A 27361-nucleotide genomic window follows, 5' to 3' on the forward strand; every position below is an offset into this window, starting at 1 on the left:
TGATTTGATTATGTTGTGCCAGTTTGTAACTGTAACTTTGTTCTTGAAAAAAAAAAATCAAAAATCAAATATTCAAAAAAAAAAAAAAAAAATCATATAGAGGATGTATATACATCATAATTACATGATATAATATATTATGGGAGAGTCACCCTTGACCTCAGTGATTAGTGTTTTTGCATTAATTTTGATTGATCTCCTGAGCAAGGCAACACAAACTCATAAAGAGAAACACACCAAAGCACAGCAGACATGTGGGACCGTGTTACATCAGGTTCTGCTTCAGGAGAGGAATGAAAAATGTATTTGATTGCTGAATAATCTGCAAAATGATGTAACATTGGTGCAAAAGATGAGCCCTCTCTATTGGCACACCCGCTGTCCCCCAGGACACGCTCCATTCAAACGGATGAGATGTTGAAGGATGGACCAAAAGCGTCAGTATCAAACCTCAGATCAAATCAAAAGAAGAACCTGACTGGTCTGTGGAGACACATTCTGATGTCAGGTGTGAACTGTCTCAGCTGGATTTACACTCAACCTGGATCCACCTGGATACAGGATAACGGCTCCGAGGGGAGCAGGGCTTTTGTTTGGCACACTGCCATGTCCTCCACACACACACACACACACACACACACACACACACACACACACACACACACACACACACACACACACACACACACACACACACACACACACACACACACACACACACACACACACACACACACACACACACACACACACACACACACACACACACACACACACACCCCCAAGCACATACACTCACATATACATGCAAAGCCACCCACCCACACCCACAAATGCACATTTGTGCAAACACATTTATCATCCACTTTCACTTTATGTTGGCTCTGTGTATTCCCATGATCCATCACAGTCTGACTGTTTGCTCTGCTATCGGCCATCTTTCATTGTCACCATCAAAGGATTATCTTGTCTTCTGTGTAGAGTGATAGGTGTGTGTACACGTGTGTGTTCGACAGAGAGAGAGAGAGAGAGAGGAAAAGCGAGGGATGGAGGAAGAGTTTTGTTGCAACTTCTTGATGTCTGCTGTGAGTGACCTGTATCAAAACACCACAAGCGGGCGCCTTTCACTCTGTGTCCCTGTGTAATGGAGAGGGCATGCATCTCTGTCTGAGGTGAGAGTGTTCAGATTGAAGCTGTAGAGTTATCTAAATGGAGCATAACCAAGCAATGTCTTTGATGAGGTCAGAGAGAGAGACTCGGGCTTCATTTAAAAACCTTTGTCTGTATTTCTAGCCTCTGCTGACACTGCAGAATGATCACAGTATCTGTGTGATATACTGTGACTAGCAATTACAATAATTTATAGCGATTACAACTCTACTATTGGAATATGTGAAATAATAATTTAGCTCAGCAACAAAACCTCTGTTGTCAGAGATGATTTCAAGCTTGAGAGTATCCAGATTACTGGAGCTGCATGAGCTCCATATGAAATATTTAGACTGTACACTGAGATCTGGAAGCTTGTTTTATATTCACCATCTCTGGTATTTTCAATGATCATTATCATCAGTGCATATTTCTTGCATCTGATGTCTTAAGTATCATTTTGGGCAGAGTGGGTTCGGTACAGTTTATAAAGATGTCTGGTGTTGGACATCAGACATGACTGTTGATAGGATCAATGCACAGTCAGTGGCAGTCGTGGTTACAGTTCATTAAGAGTTTAAATCCTGTCTCCTGCATTAAAGTCGGACGTGCAGCGTTTCCATTCACCGGCCCCACAACCACACACTGACACATCAAGGACTCACTGCTTCCTGCACTCGCACTGAACCATGGCCTGACCGTGCAGACCTGCCAAGAAACAAAGCCAAGGCTTAGGAAGAAACATATAATTAGGGAATGCTTCTTATTAATGATAACATAACATCTAACAAATTGTTTTGTGGTCTGAGAGGACGGTCATATGGAAGTCTTCACTGTGAGGCCAAAAGTGCCCAAATAACAAACATATATACTGCTGCACTGGCATTAAGACTAGTATATGCCACAACAGCTCTTCCCTCATCATGTCTGCATGAATGAAGAAAGAATATGTGAATCTCAAGATGGGCACAGCTTTTCAGGAAGAACTACCACTTCTTGTCATTTGTTGCCCCAGATGAATTGGGCATCTTTTCATATGATGGCAACGACCGGTCCTTGATAATAGGAAACTGAGTGAGTTCACTGAGAAAACTGCTAAAAGGCTGCTGGAAGGGGAGCAGTGTCACCAACCTGTCTACACTGTTGGGAGTGAGTGACCTGCTGAGCTACATAAAAGCTGATCAGCCTCAGTTGGTGATCTGACAACAGCAGGAATAGAAATTTAAAAGAAGGAATATTGCAAAGAAGAGACTGGGTTGAAACTCATGATGACGCACATGAAGGAGTGGAACAATCTCTGTCTTTGATAACAGAGATACTCTGTTCAGTGGCATGGATGTCATTAAATATAACCTCATAATTAAAACCATATAACTGATATTATCTGTTTAAGTGAAGTCGATGACTTTGAACAGAACAAAAGCAAAGTGCAGCTGAGGCAACTTTCCTTAAAAAGTCAATCATTATTCTAATGAAACCTGAACAGTGCAAGTTGATGTCCAGAGATGAGGGAAATAGATCAAGCCCAGTCTGGACCTCACATTAACTATACATCTATTTATTCTAACCAGATGAAGGTTAGTCATTGTCCCGCATCATTGAATAAGTGACAGCCACCAGCCCCACTGCTCCTCTTCAGTATCGGCTTCATTACACCCAGTTGAAAACATTTACAACACAAGCGAGTAACAATGGAGCAAAATAACAGGACTGTTGTTATAGTGCATCATTTCCACATGCGTGACAAGTTGGCACTTATGCTGAACGGCTTCTGCTGACAACAGTAAAAGGTAGAGGCTGACAGTCCTCCCCCCTCCCTCCATCTCATACTGTTATCTGGCCTGCACATGAACCCTCGCTCACCTTGTAACCCCAAAGTAGCAGCATGCCTGGCTCTGTGTGTGTTTCTCTTGCCTATCACATCCAAACAGATCAGACACAAGTTTGGAGCACGGAGAGGTTAAAAGAAAACCAAGACAGAGAGAAACTGGAGACAGACCGAAGAAGATGAAGAAAGAAGGGGGGAGAGTTTTTCTAGTCAAAGGAATTTAAAGAGCAAGAAAAGGAGGTGAAGCATCAGGAGGAATTGCATCTTCAACTAAACTGTTCTAGGAAATACTGAGCTACAGAAGGTGAACTCGGTCCCTCGTGGTCTCTTAAGTCGGTATTTCCATCAGTGGAACTAAATTTAGATGTCTGCTCCCTCAGTGGAAATGCACTGAGGTTCCTGACTTTATGAAATAAATCCTGTGCCCCAGGAAAAGTTGCTCAGATTGAATCAGAGTTCAACTTAAGCTGGGGCTCAGGAGTCCAGCATCCAGTAGTTACCTGCTAAAATTAGACCTCAGAGGAGCCAGAAGAACTGAGGGATGAGACTTAAAGTTCATCTGATGTTTCTGTTTCAGAACCATGACGAAGAAGGCAGAATAAAAAAAAACAAGAGAAGACACAACAACTCAAAGGTTGTCGTGCGTTTACTGTTGATGCGTCTGATGGTTGAGTAGAAGCCAACACCTTGTGCACGAGCTGGAGCTGTTGCAGTATCTGTATTTGATCAATCAACGACACATTCAGCCATGCAGACTCCATCCCGATAGGAGGTGAATCATTAGAAAGGATTCATAGTAATAGTTGCTACATCCAGTCAAAACACTGGTAAAGTTCTTTAAACAAGTCTCACTCCTGGATGATAAACTGCTGTAATCCATCACCCACTGCAGCCAAGCTTATTCTTGTCTAACATAAATTAGTCACTGTGGAGAAGTGGTGATGGCGTCGGTGCAGGAGCAACACTAACTACACACCATGGCAGAGAGCTTACTTTAACTCTTGGCAGCGGTGCGTGCCGCTCTGCGCTGCCAGACTCCTCATCAACTGTATAATAGAAGCGGTAGAAGGCTGATGAGGGATCGTGCCTCGTCTTGCTGCGCTGACAGCCGACTGGCCGGAGTAGGCAGATGATGAGACTGGAGGGGTTCATGATGAATCACTACACACTGTCCCCGCAGTGCTCCTCTGACTGAGAACAACAAACGACTGATGCCTTGTTTGGCCTTTCTCCTCTGTACGAACACAACAACCACACAACCTCAAACACTTTGATCACACGTCATATTGACAGCTACAGCAGCACAGGGTGTGTTGTGATTTGGAGCTACATGAATGAAAACGAAATCAGAAACACTCCTAAATTCTGCAATTATGTGGATGTTTATAGGTTCATTTAGAAAACACTGAACAAACATGTTGCTATGTTGAATGATTATAATCTTACAAAAGGATTATTGATAAACTCAGTATCTGCAGCAGCAGCAGCCGTTTTCAGCACTGTTATATTTCCCTCCTGCACCTCCTGAGCTCCCTAGTGAAACTACACCCCCTGCTGCCCACACTCACAACCTACAGCTGTTCTACTGCTGTGGGGAAATCTATTAACAGGGGTTTTAAATATTTATGGACTTTTATCACCTAAATACATAATATAAGATTGATAGCCATGTTACAGTCCAATATTAAACTATCCACACCAGACTTCTCTCTTTACAGACCCTTTAAAATTCACCTGAGATTTTACCAAGACAAACTATTTTTATGGACCAATGCATGTGTCAACTTTTTGAAACATGAACTATTCTTCAAAACTATTTCTTCACCAGTGGGTAATGATTCATTCATAATAGTGGAAAAATCATGTCAAACATTAAGTTATGTTTTAAGGCCTCTGGCTGTGGGAAAAAAGAAAAAGCTGTGCTCATATTGATATAGATTCAAAGCACTGCTAGTTTGCTGTGAGGCCTGGGATACATTGCTTAACTATTTCTATCATCCTTGTTTACGGTTTAGTTCACCTGCTGGCCCACCTTCTCATCTCTATCCATTCATGTATATTGTCTATAGACTTTGCAGCTACTTTAGAAATTTGGGGACATGGAACTTTTTTTTTTCCAGAAGGTATGATCCGTTAACTAGCTGAACCATAAAGACAAGAAGAAGTGATTTGTTGACTTACAGAAAGGACTCCAAGGAACAAGCTGGAGAACACAGAAGCTGTCAGGGACAGAGAGAACACAGATGAACCAACAAAGAACAACGGTGAAACACTGGGCTGAAATACATGAGGGAGAAACGAGACACAGGTGGAGCAGTCAGACACAGGTGAGACACATGAGGTCATCACAGGGAGACAGAGGGGATTTCAAAATAAAACAGGACATAAACTAGAAACACGAGAGATAAACAGTGACAGCTGGAGTCAGTCCCAGCTGACACACGGTGAGGACAGGAGCCGTTCACCCTGATACAAGTCAATGAAACATGTGATATGATGTTAGAAACTTTCATTTGAGTGTAAAATGGTGACATGGTGTTGCTTTAAATCAGTGCTGTCATGTGACGTGTGTGGGAGGTAATCATGCACTTGGCATGACATTGGCTTGGTGCATATCAATATCACTATGGAGTGCCTTTGGTGTCCTCATCAGAATCACTCAGTCATCATGAAAATATAGCAGAATAATGAAACTCTGAGGTCTTATTATAAATGGCCAAACATTTACTCACATATTGGTATAATTATAATTCACTTAAAATATGTTCCCTTTATTTTATACCGTTTTCTTGCATTGGATGTACGTGATTTTGGCATGTCCCACACAGTGCTCTGCTAACTACAGCGTGTGTAATAAGTGCTTAAATGATACTAAATTAAAACTTTTTTTACATGGTTTTATTGTCCACAACAGCCTATTTGAGAAAAACAGTAAGTCTGATCATGTATATTCTATTTTCATAATTATATTGAACATTTTGTGTGCGTCCCTGAAATCGCTGTCCACCCTGTCATTTTGGGGTAACTGCCCCTTTAAGAAACCCTATGATGTTTTCAGTGACATTACTACCATAATTTTGTCTTTCTTCAATGGAGCCTGACACAGTGGCTAGTTGCAAAGTAAGTATTTACACATATATTTCGTATTTGTTCTCGTATTATGTGTGCAGTTGGATGTTGTCAAGCTTAACATGTCCACTCTGTCATAGTGAAATATCAATTAATATAAATACCTTTCAAAAATTTGAAACATATTTGTTAAAAAGTACACAGTCAGCTTGCTAACTGAATCATGTTGCTAACTGAAGGTCCACCATGTGCTCATTTAATGTTAAAATTAGTTTAAAATGTCCACCCTGTCACTGTCCACCCTGTCAGTACAGTACTGTAAACCTCCCATGACAGGGTGGACATGGTTCATGACAGGAAGGACATGTGCATAATTTTGGCCTTATGCTGATCATTTTACACACTACTATACATTTTATAACAGTACATGCTGTACTGTACATAGTAAGAGTGGACAATATGGACTTTTTTGGTGATATTATTACAAATTGTGTTTCAGGCAAAGGCGTCAAGGGGAAAGCATTCGAAGGAGTTCGAAGAGGAAACTGAAAAAACACCTTGCAAAAGAGAAAACTAAAACTGAGAAATATAAGAAGATTCAATTGTTCAACTGGTTTCCCCCTATATGGGAAAAAGACCTCTGGCATTTTTTTTAACATCATTTCTTTTAGATTTATTGCATTTATGAGTGTCCACCCTGTCATGCCCAATGTCCACCCTGTCATTGTCCACCCCGTCATTTTCATGTTTTATTAAAATAAACAAATTATTTCACAAGTTATTGAAACCTTTTGTGTGATTCTGTTATAAACAAAAGAGGGCAAAATAGAATTGTTTGAAAGTTTGACCAGATATCTTTGTTGTTAGATTTTATTTAGAAAAGAAAGTGCAATTCTCGCAGATTTTATAGAGAAACAAAGAGTTTGCCATAATTTCATTAATATCCAAATACTTTTCCCATTAACTAAAATATAGTGTTGAGAAAGGGACTAAAAAGCTTTCTAAAAATGTATATTTTATAATGACTATGTAATTACAATGTATTTATTCTACTTTGAATGTGTCCATGACAGGGTGGACATATTTCGCTGTTTGCATATACTTTGTTTGCTTTCAGTTTATTTCTAAAAAGTGTGGGAGCTTGACCATCATGCATTTCTAATAGCATAACATCTACTTAATACAATTAATATGAAGTTACATGGAAAAACTCAGCTTTTTTTTTTGGAAATGGGGAAGTCTCAAAGGCACCTTATAGTGATATTGACTTTTTGTGTGTTTGTGTTTGTGTGTTTGGTAAAGTTTAGTCCGGTCAGTACAAGTCAAATGGAGGTTTGATTGTTTGCTGCATCTGAAACCTGTTACCTACAACATCATTTCCTGAACAGTGGCCAAGAAGAGTTGAAAAAAACACACACACACACACCAACACAAACAAACACACACACATCTCCCCAAGGATCATCAATTAGCAGAGAACAATAGAAGTAGCCAGAAGACCTGACTCCTGGCTAATGACTCACTGCTTAGAGCTCACACACAACACACACACACACACACACACACAACACACACTGAAGTTGGGGTGTGCTGCACACCGTAGCCATGGACAAAGGTAACACAGATACACAGAGGTAAACTAGAGGGTTGGGATTGATGGATGGATGGATGGGAGAATTGTAGTGAAAGAGGGAATGAGAGAAAGACGTATGGGAAGAGATGAGGAGAGGAAGAAGAGAAGAGAGGACACAAAAGCTCTTTTGTGCCACTGAACCTGCCACAGTGGTCAGTGGTCAGTGAAGTTTGGGTCACAGATGTCGGATGGTCCCTGCTGAAGTCAGGTTCTGGATATGCAAGAAATAATAAATACATTAGCCTATAGGCTACTGTCAGCAATAACATTTCAGAAATTTGACATTTCCTCACGTATCCCTCCACAGTCAACACAAAATCAGATCAGCTACAACCATAACATGTGTCTGGTTGTGTTTAGGTCAGATTGAAGCCCTAAAACTGGTGGTTCAGTTTAGAGTTTGGGTCAGATCACGTCTTAAATTAGAGACTTTGTCAAAGCTGTGGCAGCTCCGTCGTCATGGCTACAGTAATAAGCACAGGGTCATGTTTATGGGATGATCATGGTCACACTCAAGCTCATGTTCACTTTACTGTATCTGTCGGGTGTGTTGGAAGGAAACGGGGGAGTAGAGACAGTCAGGAGGAACTCTCCTTCACCTGTCTCTGTGAGTTTGTTCACCTCTTATAGAAGCAGCAGCATCTTTTCTACTTTAACGTCTAACCTTTAATTAACTGTGTGATTATGATGCTGAAAGAGCACGTCCACTGTGCACACTTACTTGGTGAACAGTAAACTGAATGTATCTATTTGGAACCAACTAAGAGTCATTCATTCGTGCAAGAGTAACAACACCCTTGTGAAGTGGTGGCGAGTTGCCTAAAAACATCATAAGAAGAATTGCGTTCAATGGTGGCTCTCTGGATTTATGGCATCTGGCATCTGGCATCTCTCAGCTGGCAGCTGTAATGAAGCCTGCATCAGCCTGTCATTTATTTGTATTTATTTCTTTCTTTTTTTTAACTGCTGCAGGCCACATAAAATTTCCATTGCAGCAAGTTTACCTTCACACCTTCAGCACCTCTTTTCTCACTAGTTGCTCTGTTTTATGACAAGTTGTTTGAGTGCTACAACATATGCTCACAGTGTTTTCTCTTGGCTTTTTAAGAGTCATTTCTGTCCGTGGCTCTGTAGTAACATTGTGGTGTCTGGGTGCTGGGGATGGATGGATGCAGCAGGAGGTTCAGTAACCCTTTCATTTATAGGCAGTTAATTATGTGATGATGTCAAGAAATAGCCAAAACAATAACAAGTAATTGCGTAGTAATGTCAAGAAATAGCCTAGAAATAACGGTCAATTTCATAATAATGTTATGTTTTTCATCAAGGCAAAAGATTACACATGCTTTTCATGCTTTGAATTTTTTTCTCCACCAAGTCTTCTTGCAATTGACTATTTTGGGCTATTTTTACACAATTAATCATTATTTCTTGCCTTTTGACATAACTATGAAATTGACCGTTATTTCTAGGCTATTTCTAGACATTATGATGCAATTAAATGTTATTTCTTGGCTATTTCTTGACATTATCACGTAATTAACAGCCTCTAAATTAAAGGGTTACCGGAGGTTCTACTGAGCAGATCTGGAGAAGTGAACATTAACTGTTTGATTTTTGTGAAAATTGTCACCTTTGAACATGAACTAGTGTATTTTAATGTGTGTGAAGCCAGCTTTGATGGCGCTGTGAGGTGTGAATTTGCGCAGCACCGACTCTAAGGAACACGACGTGGGGTGAGGAGAGGTGAATCAAGAACAAACACGTCTTCATGAATTGGCTGGTGGTTAGAAGATTTGAGGCCTGTGGTGTTTATCACTGCACCTCCAGCCTCCTGTCCTCTCTCTCTCTCTCTCTCTCTCTCTCTCTCTCTCTGCTCTTTAAAAGCTCCTCACATGTGTGAAGGGCGTAAAATCACTTCCTGGGTTGGATTGCTTTTGACCCCGTAGTCTTGATGGGAGGTGGGACTGAAGGCCGGGACTTTCACAGGGCTAAAAGGTGACTGCTGTCTCATCGAGACAGATACGGACAGATGAGAGGAGGAGGAGGAGGAGGATGAGATGAAGGTTGTTAATGGGTCCAGCTGGAAAACCAGTCAGAGAGGAAGAGCAAGAGTTCAGGAGAAAAAGAGAAGGAATCCTGCCTGTGAAAACCTGCTTTATGGAGGAATTTTAATATCATGTCTATAATATGAAGCATATGAAGTGGAAAAATATAACATCCATATTAAAACACCTCATTTATTATTCATGTTTAATGACTCTAGGATGTTTTCAATTGTTTAATATAGGCGCACTGGTGTTAATTATTAAAAATTTGTGATTGCAATAATCTCTCTTTAAGATCTATCTGTGAAGCCCCAAGAGAACACTACACACTTCCACAAACAGTCACACACACCTCCGCCCTGTGACCTGTAGTCAACCTCTGTCCTGCTAACCTGTATTTATTGGCCATTAAAGGCCAATAGTTCACTCGAACCCTGACACCTCTGATTTATAGGCAGATTCATCACAACGTGCTACTGCGGCACATACACACTCACTGCTCTGTGCTGACATCACAGGACCTGGAGAATATGGGAGAGGATGGATGGATGGATGGACTGATGGATGGATGAAGGGATGACGGACACAGAGTGTTTGTCTACGTCAGTCGAGATGATGTGATACAGTGAATCAACTTCCAATTGACACACATACACATGGAAGTGTGTCTTTCTTTTAATTGTGCGTGTGAGCATTCTCTGTATGTGTATAGGTGTGTATTTCCACTTGTGTGTGTCTATCTGTGTGTATATTACTGAATGTGTGTGTAAAGTGTTTATGGTATGACAGCAGGGCTCTAAAGTCACACTTCACAAGAGTTAGCTGAAAGTTCAGCTGCCACCCCGCAGCAACAGATGCAGCTTCATTCTCTCCACCTTCAACTGAAGAAGGAGCAGCGCAGTACTGACACATCAGTCGGCGGACATACATCGGGATTTATTACTTATCAATATGAATAAAAGTAAAAGTATAAAGCCCTAAAAAAACCACAAACACTGTATCTATTTTTTTGTCTACATAATGATCACAATGTGAAAGAAACACTGGATTCTGACCAGTCTGTATTGAAGTGACAGCTGATACAATATATTAAAATAAAAACTACACAATATGTGGCCGAGGTATTTTCAAGGTGGTGTAAACTTAGTTTAAGCATCACATGCTGATTTTACACTTTGATTGATTATTATTGTTAATCTACTCTGCATAGTGTTATATTCTGTGCTGTTGGGGCCCAATGTGACTAAAATCCCTAGTGGGGCCCCTCATGGTGACTACAGGGTTAATGCCTCTGGATCTGCACGGCGGTGTAGGGACTACCATTTGCTGTACACCTAAACACTCACTTCACACATACATAACAATCTAACACACACACAAACACAGACACACACAAACACACGCACGCACACACACACGGACAACTGTGGTCATGAAAAAGGCAGATGTTCCAGTAAGGGAACCCCACAACATGCACATGCATGCCTCTGACTTTTTCATGACCACAGTCACGCAGAGTTCAGCAGCAGTTCATCCAGGGTAACACAGGGTGCAGAGAGACGTGCCACTCTCTCTCCCTCCCTCCCTCCTGTCACTCACACACTCACACACACAAACGCACACATGCGCGTGGTTAGTACAGAGGAATATAATAAAATCAGTTAATTGCAGGGTTTGCCAGTGTGAAATATTCTTGTAAAAATGTTCTATTGTCACAGTCTCTTTCACCCTGTAGCGAAGGAACATGTGTGAAAATGAAGATATGAAGATGAGAAGGTGCAGCCAGAATCACAATTATATTTCTGGATTGAATGTAGACTATCACACTTTCAAATTCACTTCCAACGTGTTGGAGCGAGCAAATAAAGAATGACATATTAATTTTTGAATTTTACAACTTTTCTTTCCGACACATTTCTTAATATTCTGCTCCGTTCCCCAAACTCTAAACTCAAATGCATAACTGTACCATCTTCACAAACCTCAAACTTCAGTGTCCAAACCAAATCCTCCAGTATGTTCTGTAGTGCATGAAAAGGTGAATTGAAGTGTAAAAATGTACAACTGATTAAAAAAAAGTGAGTCAAACAATGTCCACTGATATAAATCAATCACAAAAGCAGTTAGTAGATAGAGAAAGAACACACAGCCAGAGATTGATGACAGACAACATAAGTCCAGGCAGTGTGTCCCTCAGCTGTAACATCCTCTACCACCATGCAAAAACTCCTTTTTGTGCAGTACAACCTCCAGTCCCTACTGTCCCCTGGTATAAAGACAGAAGTCCACACAGTTTAAAAACGATCCTTCAGTCTGACTTGACATTCCTGAACCTGGCCCTGATGTGCTGCCTGGCAACACCTATCACTATGAGAGGGGCCAGCCTGGCTCAGTCAATGCTCCATCCTGACACTGGAGAAAATGCTTAAGCTACATCAATTAGTTGCAACCAGGCAAAGCCAAAACAGCACACGAGCAAAAGTAAACACCCTGTCCTCCCACTTCCACAGCAGTCAGACTGTAGCTGGATGGAGAAAATGGATGGAAGACCAAAGCTGAGGTTACATGAACATCTGAAGAACCTCAGTCCTACATGGCACGGTGATGAGATATAATAAGAAGCACCTGCAGACTCTTTCAGAAGAGGCCACGCCCACTGGCATCATCAGATGGTGGAAAGTCCTACACAACCAGTCAGCTGTCCCCGACCTGCACACCTTCACCATATTCTTCATCAGAGGGGACTAGAAGACTGACAACAAGGGGCTGTGAGGTTACATCACCTCTCAGGTTCACAGTCAGTAAAATAAAATTGTTCCATTGAGTTTCCAAAGATTGTTCTAGGGCTAAACAACAAGTAGATATTTAGGACTTTAAATTATGGAGAGGAGCAGAGGTGAAAAAGTGTTGTTGCCTCATGTGTTTGGACTCCTGCTTGTGTAGTATTTACTGTGAATCATCCACAGCCCTGCAGGGTTTTCTCACTCTCGGTACAGCCACACCTTCAAATATGCACAAAATGTAAGATTGATCACATCTAAACAGGGAGTTATGTAAACATTCATTCATCCCTGCAGCAGGTTTCATGCTAAACTATTTGGTGAGTCAAGAAGAAATGTAGCCTTGAGCCAGGAAATGAAAGGAGCGGATGGAGGAGGAAACTGTAAAATAGCAAGTGTTAATGTAAACAACACACAATTTACAGGTTTTTTTTATTTATTTATTTATTTTACGATCGCTATGACCCCGTTAACACTTTTTCAAAACTGTTAAGTATTTTAAGAATCTGATTTACTCTTTAATGTGGAAGAAAACACACTGAATGTGTTGGTTAGACCTCAAGAAAAAACGCCATGTGTTTTGGTGGGAAACAGTGACTGCAAGGGGACATGGCGGTGTAGTGGTGAGCATGGTCACTTGAGAAGGTTCTGGGTTCTGGGCCCAGGGTGGAGTCGACTCGTCCCCTTGTTCTCTCTCTCTCTGAATGACTGGAAACAGAACTTGGTTCATGTATAAGAAAACTCATCTCTGTGATTTAAACATGCAAACTCAGCTGATGAGTTTTCAAGTTCACTTCCATAATTTCATGAACACTACTTTACGTTACACAGTGTTTCCTCTGGATATGTGTCCATGCAGGAGCTGATGAACCTGATGGATTAGTGAGGCCAGAATGATCTCCTCATCTTTCATGGATATGATCTGCACTCATACTCTTCCTCATTCTCTGCATGTCTGTCACACACATTCCTAACAGCCTCATAGAAAATCTTAAAGAGGAACTATGCAGGATTTTTAGGTTAACTATGCTACATTTTACCTTAACTAAACAGCATCGGAGTAATTGTGATGGTTGAGCTCTGTCTTCCACCTAGCGTCTCTTGGCCGAAAACCAACCTTACAAGACCACAAAAAGACCCTGTAACCCGTAAACTCTTGTTTATGATGGATGAGACTACACAAATATACACATTGTAACACATGTATGATAAATAACATTATCTACTGCTCCACTGATTGTTTTCTGGCTTAGTTGAAAACAAATGCACATGGCCGGGAGGAGGGTTAGCAAAACAGCGGAAAAGCGACTTGCATAGTTCCCCTTTAAATGTTCTCCATTACATTTCTTCAGTTTCACCCACACACACACAGATAGCTACCTACACACTCTGTCACACCTGTCCTTCCTGGCCTTTCTACCAGCTGGAGTCAGATTCCTGCAGAATGTTCCGGTGAAATGTTGTGGAGCGTGAAACCGACAGTCTGTTGCATGGCTCCCAGCCCGGCGCTGCAGGTGCTGCAGGGTCAGAGGAGGATGTGTGTATGTTTGAGTGTGAAGATGGCTGCCAAGGTTTCCTGTAAAGACCAGCGCCCACACTCCTAGAGGATCCGTCATGGACTGACTCACTGTTTACAAACTGAGAGAACATTAGTTCAGTGCTGTTGCTGCAAATGAGCAAACAAACCAACAAGACGATGCTGGCGCCCACCTCTCAGCTTTATGAGTCGGGGGCTCCTCAGCTCTACTGTAGGGGTCTAACATGTTCAGGCTCTCACATTTAGTTCACATGCTGTTAAATGTGGTTTGGTGAACATGGTAGAAATGAAGGTGGAATATTCTGTGGCTGTCATATTTGTTTGTACCAACACATGTGAAGGGGTTTTATTTGATATTCAGAGATTGAACTGTGTACTGTACTGTATAGTTTTATAATGACAAGTTTATACCACTACTTCAAAGGTGAAATACACATTAGAGTTCATGATTTCAAGATACTTTATTGTCATTGTAAAATTCAAGGTGCACATAGATACGGACTCGTAAAAAAGACACAGTTACAAGGAGCACAACACAAAATACATAACAATAGTAACAATACTTCACTATGTGCTCACATCATTATGTAAACTACAGTATGATTTACTAGGAAAGAAAGAAAGAAAGAAAGAAAGAAAGAAAGTCTTTTGCACTGTTTTTATCTATTTATCTATTTCTATTTCTTACATTCTGATGTCCAGGTGAATGTTTTTAAATGCCCCTTGGGGATAAATCAAGTTTTATTGAATTGAATTGAACTGAATTGAATTGAACTGAATTGAATTGAATTGAATTGAATTGAACTGAATTGAGTTGAGTTGAATTGAATTGAATTGAATTGAATTGAAAGAAAGAAAGAAAGAAAGAAAGAAAGAAAGAAAGAAAGAAAGAAAGAAAGAAAGAAAGAAAGAAAGAAAGAAAGAAAGAAAGAAAGAAAGAAAGAAATGTTAATGTCTTGTAGGCAGTTATTACAGAGGCCACTGTGAAGCATAACTGGTCGACTAGAGCTGCACAAACATCTTCGTCCTCCACCTGCTCTCCTGTATCGTCGTAGTGGGCCTGTGTGTTGTTTATCCTGGCGTTCTGATGGCTGTGTGAACCATCCTGACCCAGTGTGTCCACCTGAGTTAATTAGATTCCAGCTGTGTGATCTCAGTCAATGACATTGAATTCAAGTGCTAATGATACCAGGCTGCAGCAGTGAGATATGAAGGAGACTGAGAGTTTTTCCTCAAAAAAGTTCAACAAATCTGAATCATTAGTGAAGGCAGGAGAGTCGTGCTAGACTTTACTTACTTACAAGAGACAGTTTTCAAATCACTGCATCTTGATTGGCTGAGACTAATAATATTGTGATGACAGCTGCATTAGACACTGGGCTGACTGATCGAATATAGTTGGTCAAATTTCCACTTGGTTGGTGTGAAATTCATCAAATTATTTAGAGTCCTCAAACTCTGCACTGAGTAAATATTTCCCTCACTGCTGTTTTCATTCGTCGTTTTATTTTAGATTCATGTCAGTGATTGACCCATCCAGTCTCTAATACTCTAATACATGATCAGTCAGTGAATGTATCACACCGTGGGCAGGAAATGAAAAGTCTGCCTCCCATTGAGTGTGTGTTGGGTCACAGCTTTATTAGTGCTCTGTGATTCTGCTACACTGATTATTGGCACAAACAAAATAATCCCACCTGTACTGCTTCTCTCTCTCTCTCTCTCTCTCTCTCTCTCTCTCTCTCTCTCTCTCTCTCTCTCTCTCTCTCTCTGTCACGCACACACACACACACACTCACAAATACTTACACATGCTAAGATGGGAGCCTCTCGTTCGTGTGTAGAGGTAGAGGGGGTCGTTCAGAGGACAGAAACACACAGGCAGTCTCTCGTCTGCCCTCCACTTAAACCCCTCACACACATGCAGGCACACACACACACACACACACACACACACACACACACACACACACACACACACACACACACACACACACACACACACACACACACACACACACACACACACACACACACACACACACACACACACACACACCTTTTCTCCTCTCTTTCCCCTCTGCCCTCAACTTAAACCCTCACCCCAATCTTACCCCAGCCCTCTCCATGTAGCCTTAACCCCCACCCAGCAGCCAATGCCCACTGCCCTGTTACCCCTGTTGCCTCTCTTGCCCCTCCTCTGTCATTTCACCCCACCCCCACTACACACACACACACACACACACACACACATACAAATGACTTACAATCCTTGACTGTCAGTGTTTGCCAATAACAACACATGCATTTTCTGATCATCTGTATAGCTGGTCATTACACTGTTACACTGTAGAGATGTTGAATAAAAATAACTCCAATTGTATCGATATAGATGCGTAAAGAGTATAAAGTACCATAATCAACTCCCTGTGTGCAGACTTCATGGTGCACAGGCTGCTGGACCTCAGATTTGATTACCCACATTCTCACAGTTCATCCAAATCCAGATGTGCTCAAGTGTTATCATCTTAAATGCAGTCACACCAGGTTCAAGTCCAAACTGGATCCCACTCCACCTCCTGTGATGAAAAAACAATCTTTCCTCTACAGAGAAAAAAGAGGATGGACTCCGGCATTGAAGTATGTGTGCACAAATTATGAGAGACTATAATAGAGGTCCAGTCCAGTACAACAGAAACACTGGCACGATGCTGTAACATAATATAACATGATCTGAAAAGGGACTGGCCAGTAAAATGTAAATCAACAATCCAGTAGCTTAGGCTAGGTAACACTTACATTTACAGGCTGCTAATTACATAATAATGTCAGGAAATAGCCTAGATAACATAGTAATGTTATGTTTTTAATAAAGGCAAAAGATTACACTTTTCATGCTTTGATTTTTTTTGGAAAGGCCAGAATCTTCCGCCACCAAGTCCTTGCAATTGTCAGTTACAATCAATTATTTCGGGGCTATTTCTACGCAATCTTGGCTATTACTTGACATTACTATGAAATTGGCCGTTATTTCTAGGCTATTTCTAGACATTATGACACAATTATTTGTTATTTCTTGACATTATCACGTAATTAGTGGCCTGTAACTTGAAGGGTTACCACAGGCTAATGTTCACCTACACTTGCAATTTTTCTAAATGCATAGAAGTTAAACTGTCCTGCAGGAGTTCTCTACAATGTAGAACTCATGCTATAATAACTATGTTTCATTCACTCCCTGTTGTATCCTGTGTGCAGTAATCTTGGTGGTGACAGGTTGTGAGATCATGTGCTGTAGAAACTTCCAGCCTCGGAGCCCTCTGACAGTCAGCTGACGACCAGGAGCCTTTAGCACAGAGATGTTTTAAACTCACATTATCCTCATTACACAATCTGTGCAAGCTAACATTGTGACGATCACATTATGCCCATGCTCATAGCAGCAGTTGTTTTTGTTTTTTTGTTTTCAGTAATTCCAAACATGTTTTGTGTTGAAGTGTGCGTAGAATCAAACCAACAGGCAGCAGGAATGTGAGACTGAGGTCAGAAATCTGTCTTGGAGCTGGTTTTTCTGTCGGAGTGTGAGAGACAAGCACCTGTGGTTCACTTTTACTGGGAACAAACCTCAGTCAGCCAAATGGAGGTATGCTACACACACACACACACACACACACACACACACACACACACACACACACACACACACACACACACACACACACACACACACACACACACACACACACACACACACAGCCAGCTGTTGAGAGCAGGCCCTCGGTGAGTTCATGTTGGTGAAGACACAGTAGGAGGCTGCGACCTCCACACACAGTGTTGTGATGGAGGGAGGGCAGAGCATCTGTCTGATGTTGAACCCTCGTCAGAGACACAAGTTTAAAGGTGTACAGAAAAGAAAAATGAATTTGATTCCACTATGGGTCATAAAATTAGCGTAATAACTCATCTATCAGACGATGTAGCCCAAACTTTGTGCAAAATTCTATTTTCGAGTGAATCCGGGATGAAAGTGGGGTAGAAATGGCCGTTTGTCCTGTTTGTCGCGCCGCGAGTTTACCCGAGTAATGAAAACGAATTTGATTGGTCGTTATCGAGCGGGCGGGATATTCAATGTTCTCTCCTGTGCCTCTCTCCAGGTTCAGATATACCATGTATATAAGTGACTCTAAATTGCCCAAAGGTGTGAATGTGTGTGTGTGTGTTGTTTGTCTCCATGTGTCGGCCCTGTGACAGACTGGAGACCGGCACGGATAAGTGATGCAGACATGGATGGATGGATGATGTCATCAGGGTTATCTCAGCTTGGCCCCTGAAGACACATTTATAACAGAACGTGTGTTTCACACTGAGGGGTGGGGGGGTTTGTAGGATTTCATCAAGGACAAGGAGAGTCTAACAAGTCTGTTGCATGATGGGAAGTTTAGGATTCAGCATATTTGGAGACCAGTGTGCCACCACAGTCAATGGTGGAACTAATATACGAGATGAGGTTCAAGCCTAAATTGAATTGTTTTTGTTGCAATATAACAGCATGGGAATCCTCCAATAGGAGACAAATCCCGTGTGTAAACTCCTGCTGAAGCCCCTGTCACTCTTATTATACGTGACAGTACTCGCTGTCCAGTATTAGCAGTCCAATAAAGACAGATTGTCCAGCAGTTTCCAGTCCAGACCATACAGATGACACAACATAAATCTGAGGCTGTATGGGAAAGAAACACAAGAAACTGTCAGTATTAGTCAGTTTAGTATCAGGTGTTTTCTGTATGTGAGGACAATTTGGATAATTAGGTTATTTTTATTTAAATGAAATAAGGGTTAAAGAGGAAATGCTAACAACACCAACAGACGAGGAGCCTAGTATTACACATTGATTTTTATTTAGTGTCATTTGTTATTTCCAAGAGGTCACAAGCTAAAGTTCATGACACACTGATGTGATCTAACAAAGCTCTTAATAAGCTTATTATTTGTTGATGTAAAATCAGTTTGACAACAGAAACAGTCAGATGGCGCCTGAATTCTTCTACTTATTTCCTCTCCTCTTGTCGTTTTAATTTCACCAGTATGGCACTAGGCTACTGCTTGGAGATGAAAAATACGTACCATATTTCTATATTTTTATTTTATTTATTTATTTTTAAATCCATCTCTTACAAGTGCGTTAACAGGTATTGTTAATGTCTGACGTCTAAGAGGTAATTATAGTGTTCCAACAGTCTCCTTTTCCACTCAGACACACCTGAAGCTTCAATTACACTGCTCTTTCACTCTGGCCAATCAGGGTTCAAACTGGAAACCTTCCAGTCACCTTCTCTCTGACCATTAGACCAGCACTGCCCCCTGTTGGAGAGGAGCCCTGAGGTTGTAGGCCATGAATCAAGCTCGCTACATCGCTGTGGGTGTAGTTACTGCAGGTGGAGACAGACAATGGAAGCAGCGGTTGTGGTGCGAGCTTGTTTGCAGGTACATGTGGAGCTCAGTGTGGACCATTGTCCTGGACGTCACTTGTTTTGTGGATGTGCTTTGAGCCTCAGACAGGGAGGGGCAGCAGGAAGCTGCCGGCTGTCCACACTCACAATTTATGACACCTCGTTTCACTTTGAAGAGCAGTTTCTGTTTGCACAAACTGACTGTCACACACACACCCACACGCACACACAGGGAGAGATTTAAAGGGAAAGAATCCAGACAAGCAGTGTATCTCGGTTGAGTGTCATAAAATCTTTGCCATAAAACTGTATAAAATATTTACAAGGTTTATTGACCTTCAATCAGGAAATATATTCAATCATAATCTAATCTTTGAAAGCAGTAGTGTTTGTGTGTGTGTGGGTGGAGTTACATTACAGCTGACCTATAGTTGAACCCTGAGGACACTTTGGTCTAGTTGTACTTTGAGAGAGCCCACACAACACAAACACACACACACAAACGCACGCACGCACGCACGCACGCACGCACGCACGCACACACACACCTGAGTTGTGGTTTGAAAACAGGCAGTCAGCAAATAATGAATCCTGTTAAAAAGCCATTATCACTGAGAGAGATAAAGGGGTCAAGAATGACGGAGAGCTATGGAGACAGGAGAGGCAGAATGCAAGATAGAGGAAAGAAGGAAAGAAAGAAAGAAAGAAAGAAAGAAAGAAAGAAAGAAAGAAAGAAAGAAAGAAAGAAAGAAAGAAAGAAAGAAAGAAAGAAAGAAAAAGTACAAATGGAAGAGGGGGCAACAGAAAGAAAAACAAAAACGAGGGGAGGAATAAGGGAAAAGAGAGAAGAGAGAGTGACCTCTGTCTGAACTCAATGGTGAACTTCTGCCTCAGTGTACTCCAGTTAACCTGTCTCTTTCACACACACACACACACACACACACACACACACACACACACACACACACACACACACACACACACACACACACACACACACACACACACACACACACACACACACACACACACACACACACACACACACACACACACTCAGTGCCAGGAGGCCCAGCACAGTTTCAGCTTATATAATGGAGAGCAGGATAATATGTGTGTTTCCAGTTCAGCTTTGGAAGCATGAATGGGAGCTGATCCCAGCATTAGTCATGTCAGCACTGTCTCTCTCTCTCTCTCTCTCTCTCTCTCTCTCTCTCTCTCTCACTTAAACACACATAAATGCACAGGCAGGCAACAGCACAAATGTGACTCCCAGGTTTTCAAAATAAATGTGTCCCAGCAGTGAAAACAGGACATTTGGCAGGAGAAGGGGAGACAGGAGAAAGTGGAGCGTCACTGCTAAATACGGTTATTTTCACTAAAAGGAAAATGATTTTACAGTTAATAAGATAAAAATATGAAAGTGACAGTGGAGCTGAGTTGGATATACGACCTAAGAGAGGCTCTGAAGTGAGTATAGAACCAGCAGACTTTCCTTTTGGTTGCCTCTCTGAAGCACTTGACAATAGGGGAGAGCACCAAGAACCAAAATTATTATTGTTAACCCTCCAGCAGTCACAGAGATGGAAGAACAGAGACACACAGCCAGTAGCTCTAAAATGTAAGCAAGAAGATAAATGGTTGAAAGAACGGAGGTCTTGGAGCAAAGTTACTGGCAAACTTCAGGATCAGATGAGTCAGGTTTGCTGGAGACCAGATGTTGTGTTTGGTTCCTGAAGTTGGGTCAGCACCATGAAGCTGACGTGATGAAATCTATCGGACAGAAGTCTACTTGTTTATTGCAGCTTCAACAACCAGGTCGCGCCAGTTCTAGTCTCAAGCACCTTCCTGCTGAGGAACAAGGACGGTTCAGTGAAAACATGACGCAAACACCATCAAGTTCATCCAGAGGAATTTAGATGTTGAGGAGACTCTGCAACACAGTACAAATTCCCCAAAACTGCACCTGCAGCACCAACATGGAGACCGTCCTGATACAAGGCAATATGAGGGCTGCAGTGAGCCCACAGCCATGCAGAGCAAAGCCACATAGATTATGCAGAGCTGAATAAAGAAATCAAAACAGGGGCTAAACATCAGCAACAATGCTTAGCAAGACAAAACCATGTGAAACAAAGTGCAATCAAGCTGAACAAGTATATCAGCAATATTGAATATGACAGAGCAAAAACTAAATAACTAGGCTATAACAAAGCAAATATATCAAAGCAGCAAGAACAAATCCAACAAAGCAAAAACTAAACAACCACAACAAAGCAACAGTTTCCTGTCACATGCAGGCTGGCAGTAGCTTTAGCAGCGGCTCGTGGAGGCTGTGTCCTGCGGCCTCAGGCCTACAGCTTGTAAGATGTGGGCTACAACTAAACTATTAGCCCACAGATATAAAACAGGCCATGCTCGAACCAGAACACAGGCCTCTACACACCGGTACGGCGGCGAATCTTAGGCGAGAGCGAGGGAGCATCTGTCTCTGCCACTAGCGGTTTACTGTGTGCACCACAGCGTGAGCAACCAAACAAACAGGAAACATACAGTAGTATTTCACCAAGGGGAGCGCCCCATAAACAGGGAGAGAGGGAAGTGAGTATGTCTACAATGCGCACTTTAATCACTAAACCAGTGTTTTTCAACCTTTAGGCTGAAATGAATTTGCTGACTCAGAAATGGCAATTCATAACAAGGGTAAACAAAGAGAAACAAAGTGTTCATTCTGCTACAGAGTAAGATTTAGAGAGTAAGGTTGGACAGGTTAGATCCAACAACAAGGATGAACTCACTGTAGAAGAAGGCAATGATGCTGCCAAAGGGTCCTGTGTGAACTATGAGAATTGACTGTACAGTGGTGCATGGCTGCTTCTGAGTTGCAGCTGGGAGCGGTTGTCAAATGAAACCCATCTAACCAAAGAGGAATGTTGTCAGCGTTTGCTTCTGTATATGCATCTACAATCTACTGATTAGAGCCACCCTTCACCTGGTGGAAGAGGACCTTAGCTTATGACCTTCACATTCTGCCTGCAAGACCAGAGAAAACCTGGCTGGTGTAAAGATTAATAGGTGCTACATTCCATGAAAACACCGAGGTCCATTTCTCAGAGGTCTGCAAGTCTGAAGTCCAGGTCCACGTCATTGAATCAAGTCAAATCCATTGCTTATTAGTCATGGGAGAGTCAAGAAGGTCACCATCATATCAGGACTCGAGTCATCAGCAACAATCATGTTAACAAAGATCTGGGAGTGGACTGTCTATGATTCCAGTTGTAATCAGTTGTAATCATCAGCAGTGTAGCCAGAAGAGCTTATGTGTTCCTGTCAAACCACAATTACAGTAATACATCTGGCAGATCATGTCTCAGGAGGTCCTACCAATTCTACCAGCTCTCTGCCAAACACCAGACTTTTGGCAGGAAATGAGGTCTGGTGTGGACTAGTCGAAAAATGGTTGACTAGTGGAAATTTAGTGGAAACATAAATTAAAGCTGACCACGTTTAAAAAGGTTGAAGACAAAGATGACCATGGATAAGCAGTATGGTCTGGTAGCCTACCATATGGATCCTAGGATGCATCAAGGTAGCATGCAGAGCATTTGGAAAGTGTTCAGACCCATTCTGTTTTTATCACATTGCAACGTTTCGTCGGAGCCCTATGCTAATATAAAATCCACCCTTCCTACCCTGTAATAATAAAGTGACAATGGATTTATAGATACGTTCTAAGAAAGAATTCAATAAAACTGTTAGTATTCCAATCTTTTCCTATGACACATGTAGCTCACATGCTCGTTCTGTTGATCATCTTTGAGATGCTTTCACACCTTGACTGGACCTCACCTGTGGTAAATTAATTTAATCTTTTTGGAAGGAACACACCTCACCTCACCTGTCTGTATGAGGTCTCACAGCTAACACAACACATCGGGCCAGAGATGAAGAGATTGGAAAGAAGAAACAGCTATGTATGAATGAATCAAAGACACCAGACGGGTAGGAGGACACATCACTCATGTCTTTGTTTCTCTGTTAACAGTGTTAAAAGCTGTATGATGATCACACCTCCATGTCCAGTGACATCATTTAGTCCTGTGACACACTGTGATAAAATGGCCTAAGAGATGAATATAATACACTGACTTGATCCTGGCTCAGGTGAAGTGGAACAGAGCTGACAAAGTGAAGAATAACTATTTCAGCTTTTACAACTTTACAACTTCAATATCCAGAAATCCTGGAAGACCAAGTAAGAGAAGCAAATGAGAACATAGTGATGATCAGTGATTCATTCTGCCTGAGCTTTCTGGGAGTGGAATATTTCTCCAATATTTTTCTAATAATGTCCATGAGTGAGTTTGAACAGTCTGTTCGACAGGACATCAGTCACTAACAGATTTAATAAATGCTTCATCTGTAAAGTCAAACTTTGACTTGTTAATATTTGATCTTTTGTCTGTCAGGAGTGAATTTAGGCGAGGTGTTCCAGACCCTAGATGAAAGTCACCGTCACTACAAACACGTCTAACATGGACTAACAGCATCATCTAGTGGTGATGACCACACAGTGCAAGCTACACTGAAGGATAAATGAATGTTTTCAAGTCTGCCTCTTTGAAACAGATTTTGTTTTATCAATAGAACCTTTCCTAATTATTAATTCAAATTAAAGAGACACAATCAGCATACAGTCCTCCCTCTGTGCAAAGACGTGATTCAAAATTTATATGGAGCTAATAATGAATAACCTGTTAATTAAATCAAATTGTTATTTACCATAGCTACAGCCTCCTCTATCCCCTCTCTCTGGATGACGTCTCCTTGATGAGCTACAGTGATCCTTCTGCCATGACACAAAAATTAGAGACAACCTCATCTTTTTACCTGTTTTTATTGCTGAATAGACATAAATTCTTTAGATTTTTGCGATGGACAAAGTGTGTTTCCTTCATTGTATTCACAGTATGTTTTTTCTTAAAATCCGAGATAAATAAAAGTACCATAGTAAAAGCTTTCAAACATATATTTGTGCATTTCAATCGTGAACTGTATTGAGATATTTATAAACACAGCCAGGTTTTAAACTGGTTCCTGCTGTGCTAGCTCTTATTTGACTCTTTTTTTTATTTAATTTTTATAAATGAAAAAGACAATTTGTAAACTGATGGTAAGACCCACTCCCTGACCGTCTCCACAGTGCAGCAGAGTGAGCTCTACCTGAGCCTCAGCATCAAAAACACAACTCCAAACTTTTGATAAATCCATTTTAATGGAAAATGTAAAACCCTTTTGAACTTCAATGTACAAAGCATGTAACACTTGCACTTTAAAATTTGAAATTGAAGCAAGCCATGTTTTAAAAAAATACCTCAGTGAAAGTATATATTTACACATTACAGTTAAGTTTTTCATTATTTTATCTTTTAACTTCAAAGTTCACCATAGTAAATCTTAACAAAACAAAAAACAAGACAATTATTTTCTTAAATAAATTACATCTTTTTTGTAAATGTCTCCATTTTACAGAGAATACTTTTTCATAAAATGCTGTGTGTATAAGCCATTTTGTTTTTTCTTTACATAATACAACTTTACAGTCTTTACAATAGTTTGGCAGTTCATTTTCAAAAATTGTATTTATGGCATGAGGACTGTAGAGCATCAACATTTCCCAAAGTTACAGGCATTAGCTGGTGTGTGTGTGTATGTATGTCTGTGTATGTGTGTGCGTGCAGGTGTGTGTATGTCCTCCATCACAGTAGAGCCGTATCACAACTGAAAACCACATTGCAAAAGAAAAAAAAAAAGAAACTGTACAAGTCACATTTACATGAATGCTTTTTTTGTCTCAATAACACCGCATTATGACAGAGTTACAAAATAAATACATCTTCACAGAGGAAATAAAACAAGGTTCATATGAAAAGAAAATGAGAACAAAACAGCAACAGACAGTCAGACAGACAGACGGACAGACGGACAGTCAGAACTAGAAAAAAAGGACAAGAACACACAAGTTACAGAAGGAACAAGACGAGGGAGCAGCAGAGACCGCTGACTGAAACATCTGAGATCTCCGGTTTGCATTTTTCCCCCTCAAATCCTTTTTTTCTTGATTTTTTTAAAGCATCAGTGATGACAGTTTGGATCCTGATGCCGCTTGCTGCTGGTGATGCTGTCGTGATCAGCGAAATCTTTTGTCCAAGACGTTATGAGGGCTGCTGCTGCAGACAGGGATTAAACCTCCTGGCCTTTCTAATCCACTGCAGATTACAGTGAGAGAGCAGCAGGGGGCTCAGTGCGTCTCTAAGTCTCCGTCGTCACTGCTGCTGCCATCAGACCTGTGCGCTGCTGCTTACAGGACAGTCTGAGTCTCCATGGAAACTGGATATGAGCAGGATGCGCCGTCAGTGGCGCTGAGGAGTTCAGTGGAGCCTCGGCGGAGGTTCGTAGTGGCTTCAGTTCAGCTCCCTCTCTGCTCCGAGTCTGTCACACACACTGAGGAGGCAGCTGAGGTTTCATCCCTGTCCGTCCACAGGCCTTTGGTCTTGTGTTCGTCTCCTCTTGGCACTGAAGGTTTGGGGGGATGGTGGAGGTGGGCGTGCCTCTCGCCGGCCACCTGGATGTGTGATGCAGGTGGAGCTCACGCCGTGAGGCTCCCACTGGCTCACGTGACCAGCTCTGATCCAACCACCTCCTGCGGTCATGGGTGCTGAGGGCGGGCGCTGACGGGAGTCGTGTCCCTCTCTGGAAGGTGTGGACGAGGGCGTGTCATGAGTTCTCCTCCTCCTCGTCCTCCTCAGAGCTGCTCCTCTTCAGGGAGCTCACCGCCTCCTTCACACAGTGGTACAGGATGTTCTTCACCTGAGGAGGAGGAGAGTTTCAATACGTCACATTTTCAACAGGAGCAAGCTGTGCATCAGAGTGGAGCTGAGCTTAAAGGGTCAGTTCACATTTCTTTTTACAGTCTGTTTAATAATCAGATGCTCAGTGAGGCAGCTTCCCTCCTCTTCATACTGTCTGTGAACCTGCCTTCATAATAGACCTTCAGTCTGAGTAATGGACACAATATCTACAATAATGTCTCCTTGTGTTAATGAGGCTTCAGCAGCTACAGTTTGACACATTTTCAAGATTTCTTTTCTAATGAAGCTTTTAGAGTGAGTTCCATCTCTGTCTCTCGTCTGCAGCTCACATGGAAACACAGAGACACAAAGTAGAGACACTAGATCTCTGGACCATAGCCCGCTGGTTGTAAATCAGAGTAGCCGTGTAGAAACTTTTGAGGACATTCTCATGCTGAACATGTGCTATGGATTTTGTCTTGAGGATTATTCAGGCAGAGATCGGTTTACAGACAGGATGAACAGGAGGAAAAACTGCTTCAGTGCTCCTACGGACAAATTATTATTATTTTAAAAGCAACATAAGGAATTGTGAGCTTATCTTTTAATGTGACTCACAGTGGATGATGATCATCAAAATGATTTAAGTTGCATTTATATTGTTGTGTAAATGTGAATCATCTACATGACGAGCATTAGAAATGTTCAAGGAACAGTGGCTGTATCATTGTAACACAGAAGTCCAGAACCAATAGGACCAGTCCTGGTCAGAGAGGTGAGTGGGACTCAAAGAGGCTCGGAGGTCCAACCACCAGCTCCACACCACTGCATGTCTCTGAGGAAGTGATGGAGCGTCCAGGCAGAGGTCACCACTGAGCAGAAGATATCTACATATATGACAGCAGGACTTGGTCTAGAGAAGCTGCTGTGAGGTGTGACCAGTTTGGTGCTTCTGTATAATGTTCACAGTATGGTGGGCTGGACCTGGCACCTGTTACTGAGCTGCAGTAACAACA

General features: G+C 41.7%; 1 protein-coding gene across 4 annotated transcripts in view; it reads right to left on the reverse strand.

Annotated features, from left to right (window-relative positions):
• Window positions 1-24773: 24773 nt before the first annotated feature.
• jmjd1cb (jumonji domain containing 1Cb) overlaps window positions 24774-27361 on the reverse strand; it is a 108312-nt gene continuing 105724 nt past the window's right edge. For all 4 annotated transcript variants that reach the window (XM_083994333.1, XM_083994332.1, XM_083994331.1 and 1 more), the window contains one exon: window positions 24774-26364. In XM_083994333.1, the coding sequence (XP_083850459.1) occupies window positions 26272-26364 (93 nt within the window). In that variant the 3' untranslated portion in view covers window positions 24774-26271. The remainder of the gene's footprint in view (window positions 26365-27361) is intronic.

This window comes from Trachurus trachurus, assembly GCF_905171665.1.
Source record: "Trachurus trachurus genome assembly, chromosome: 19".
Lineage (NCBI taxonomy): Eukaryota > Metazoa > Chordata > Actinopteri > Carangiformes > Carangidae > Trachurus > Trachurus trachurus.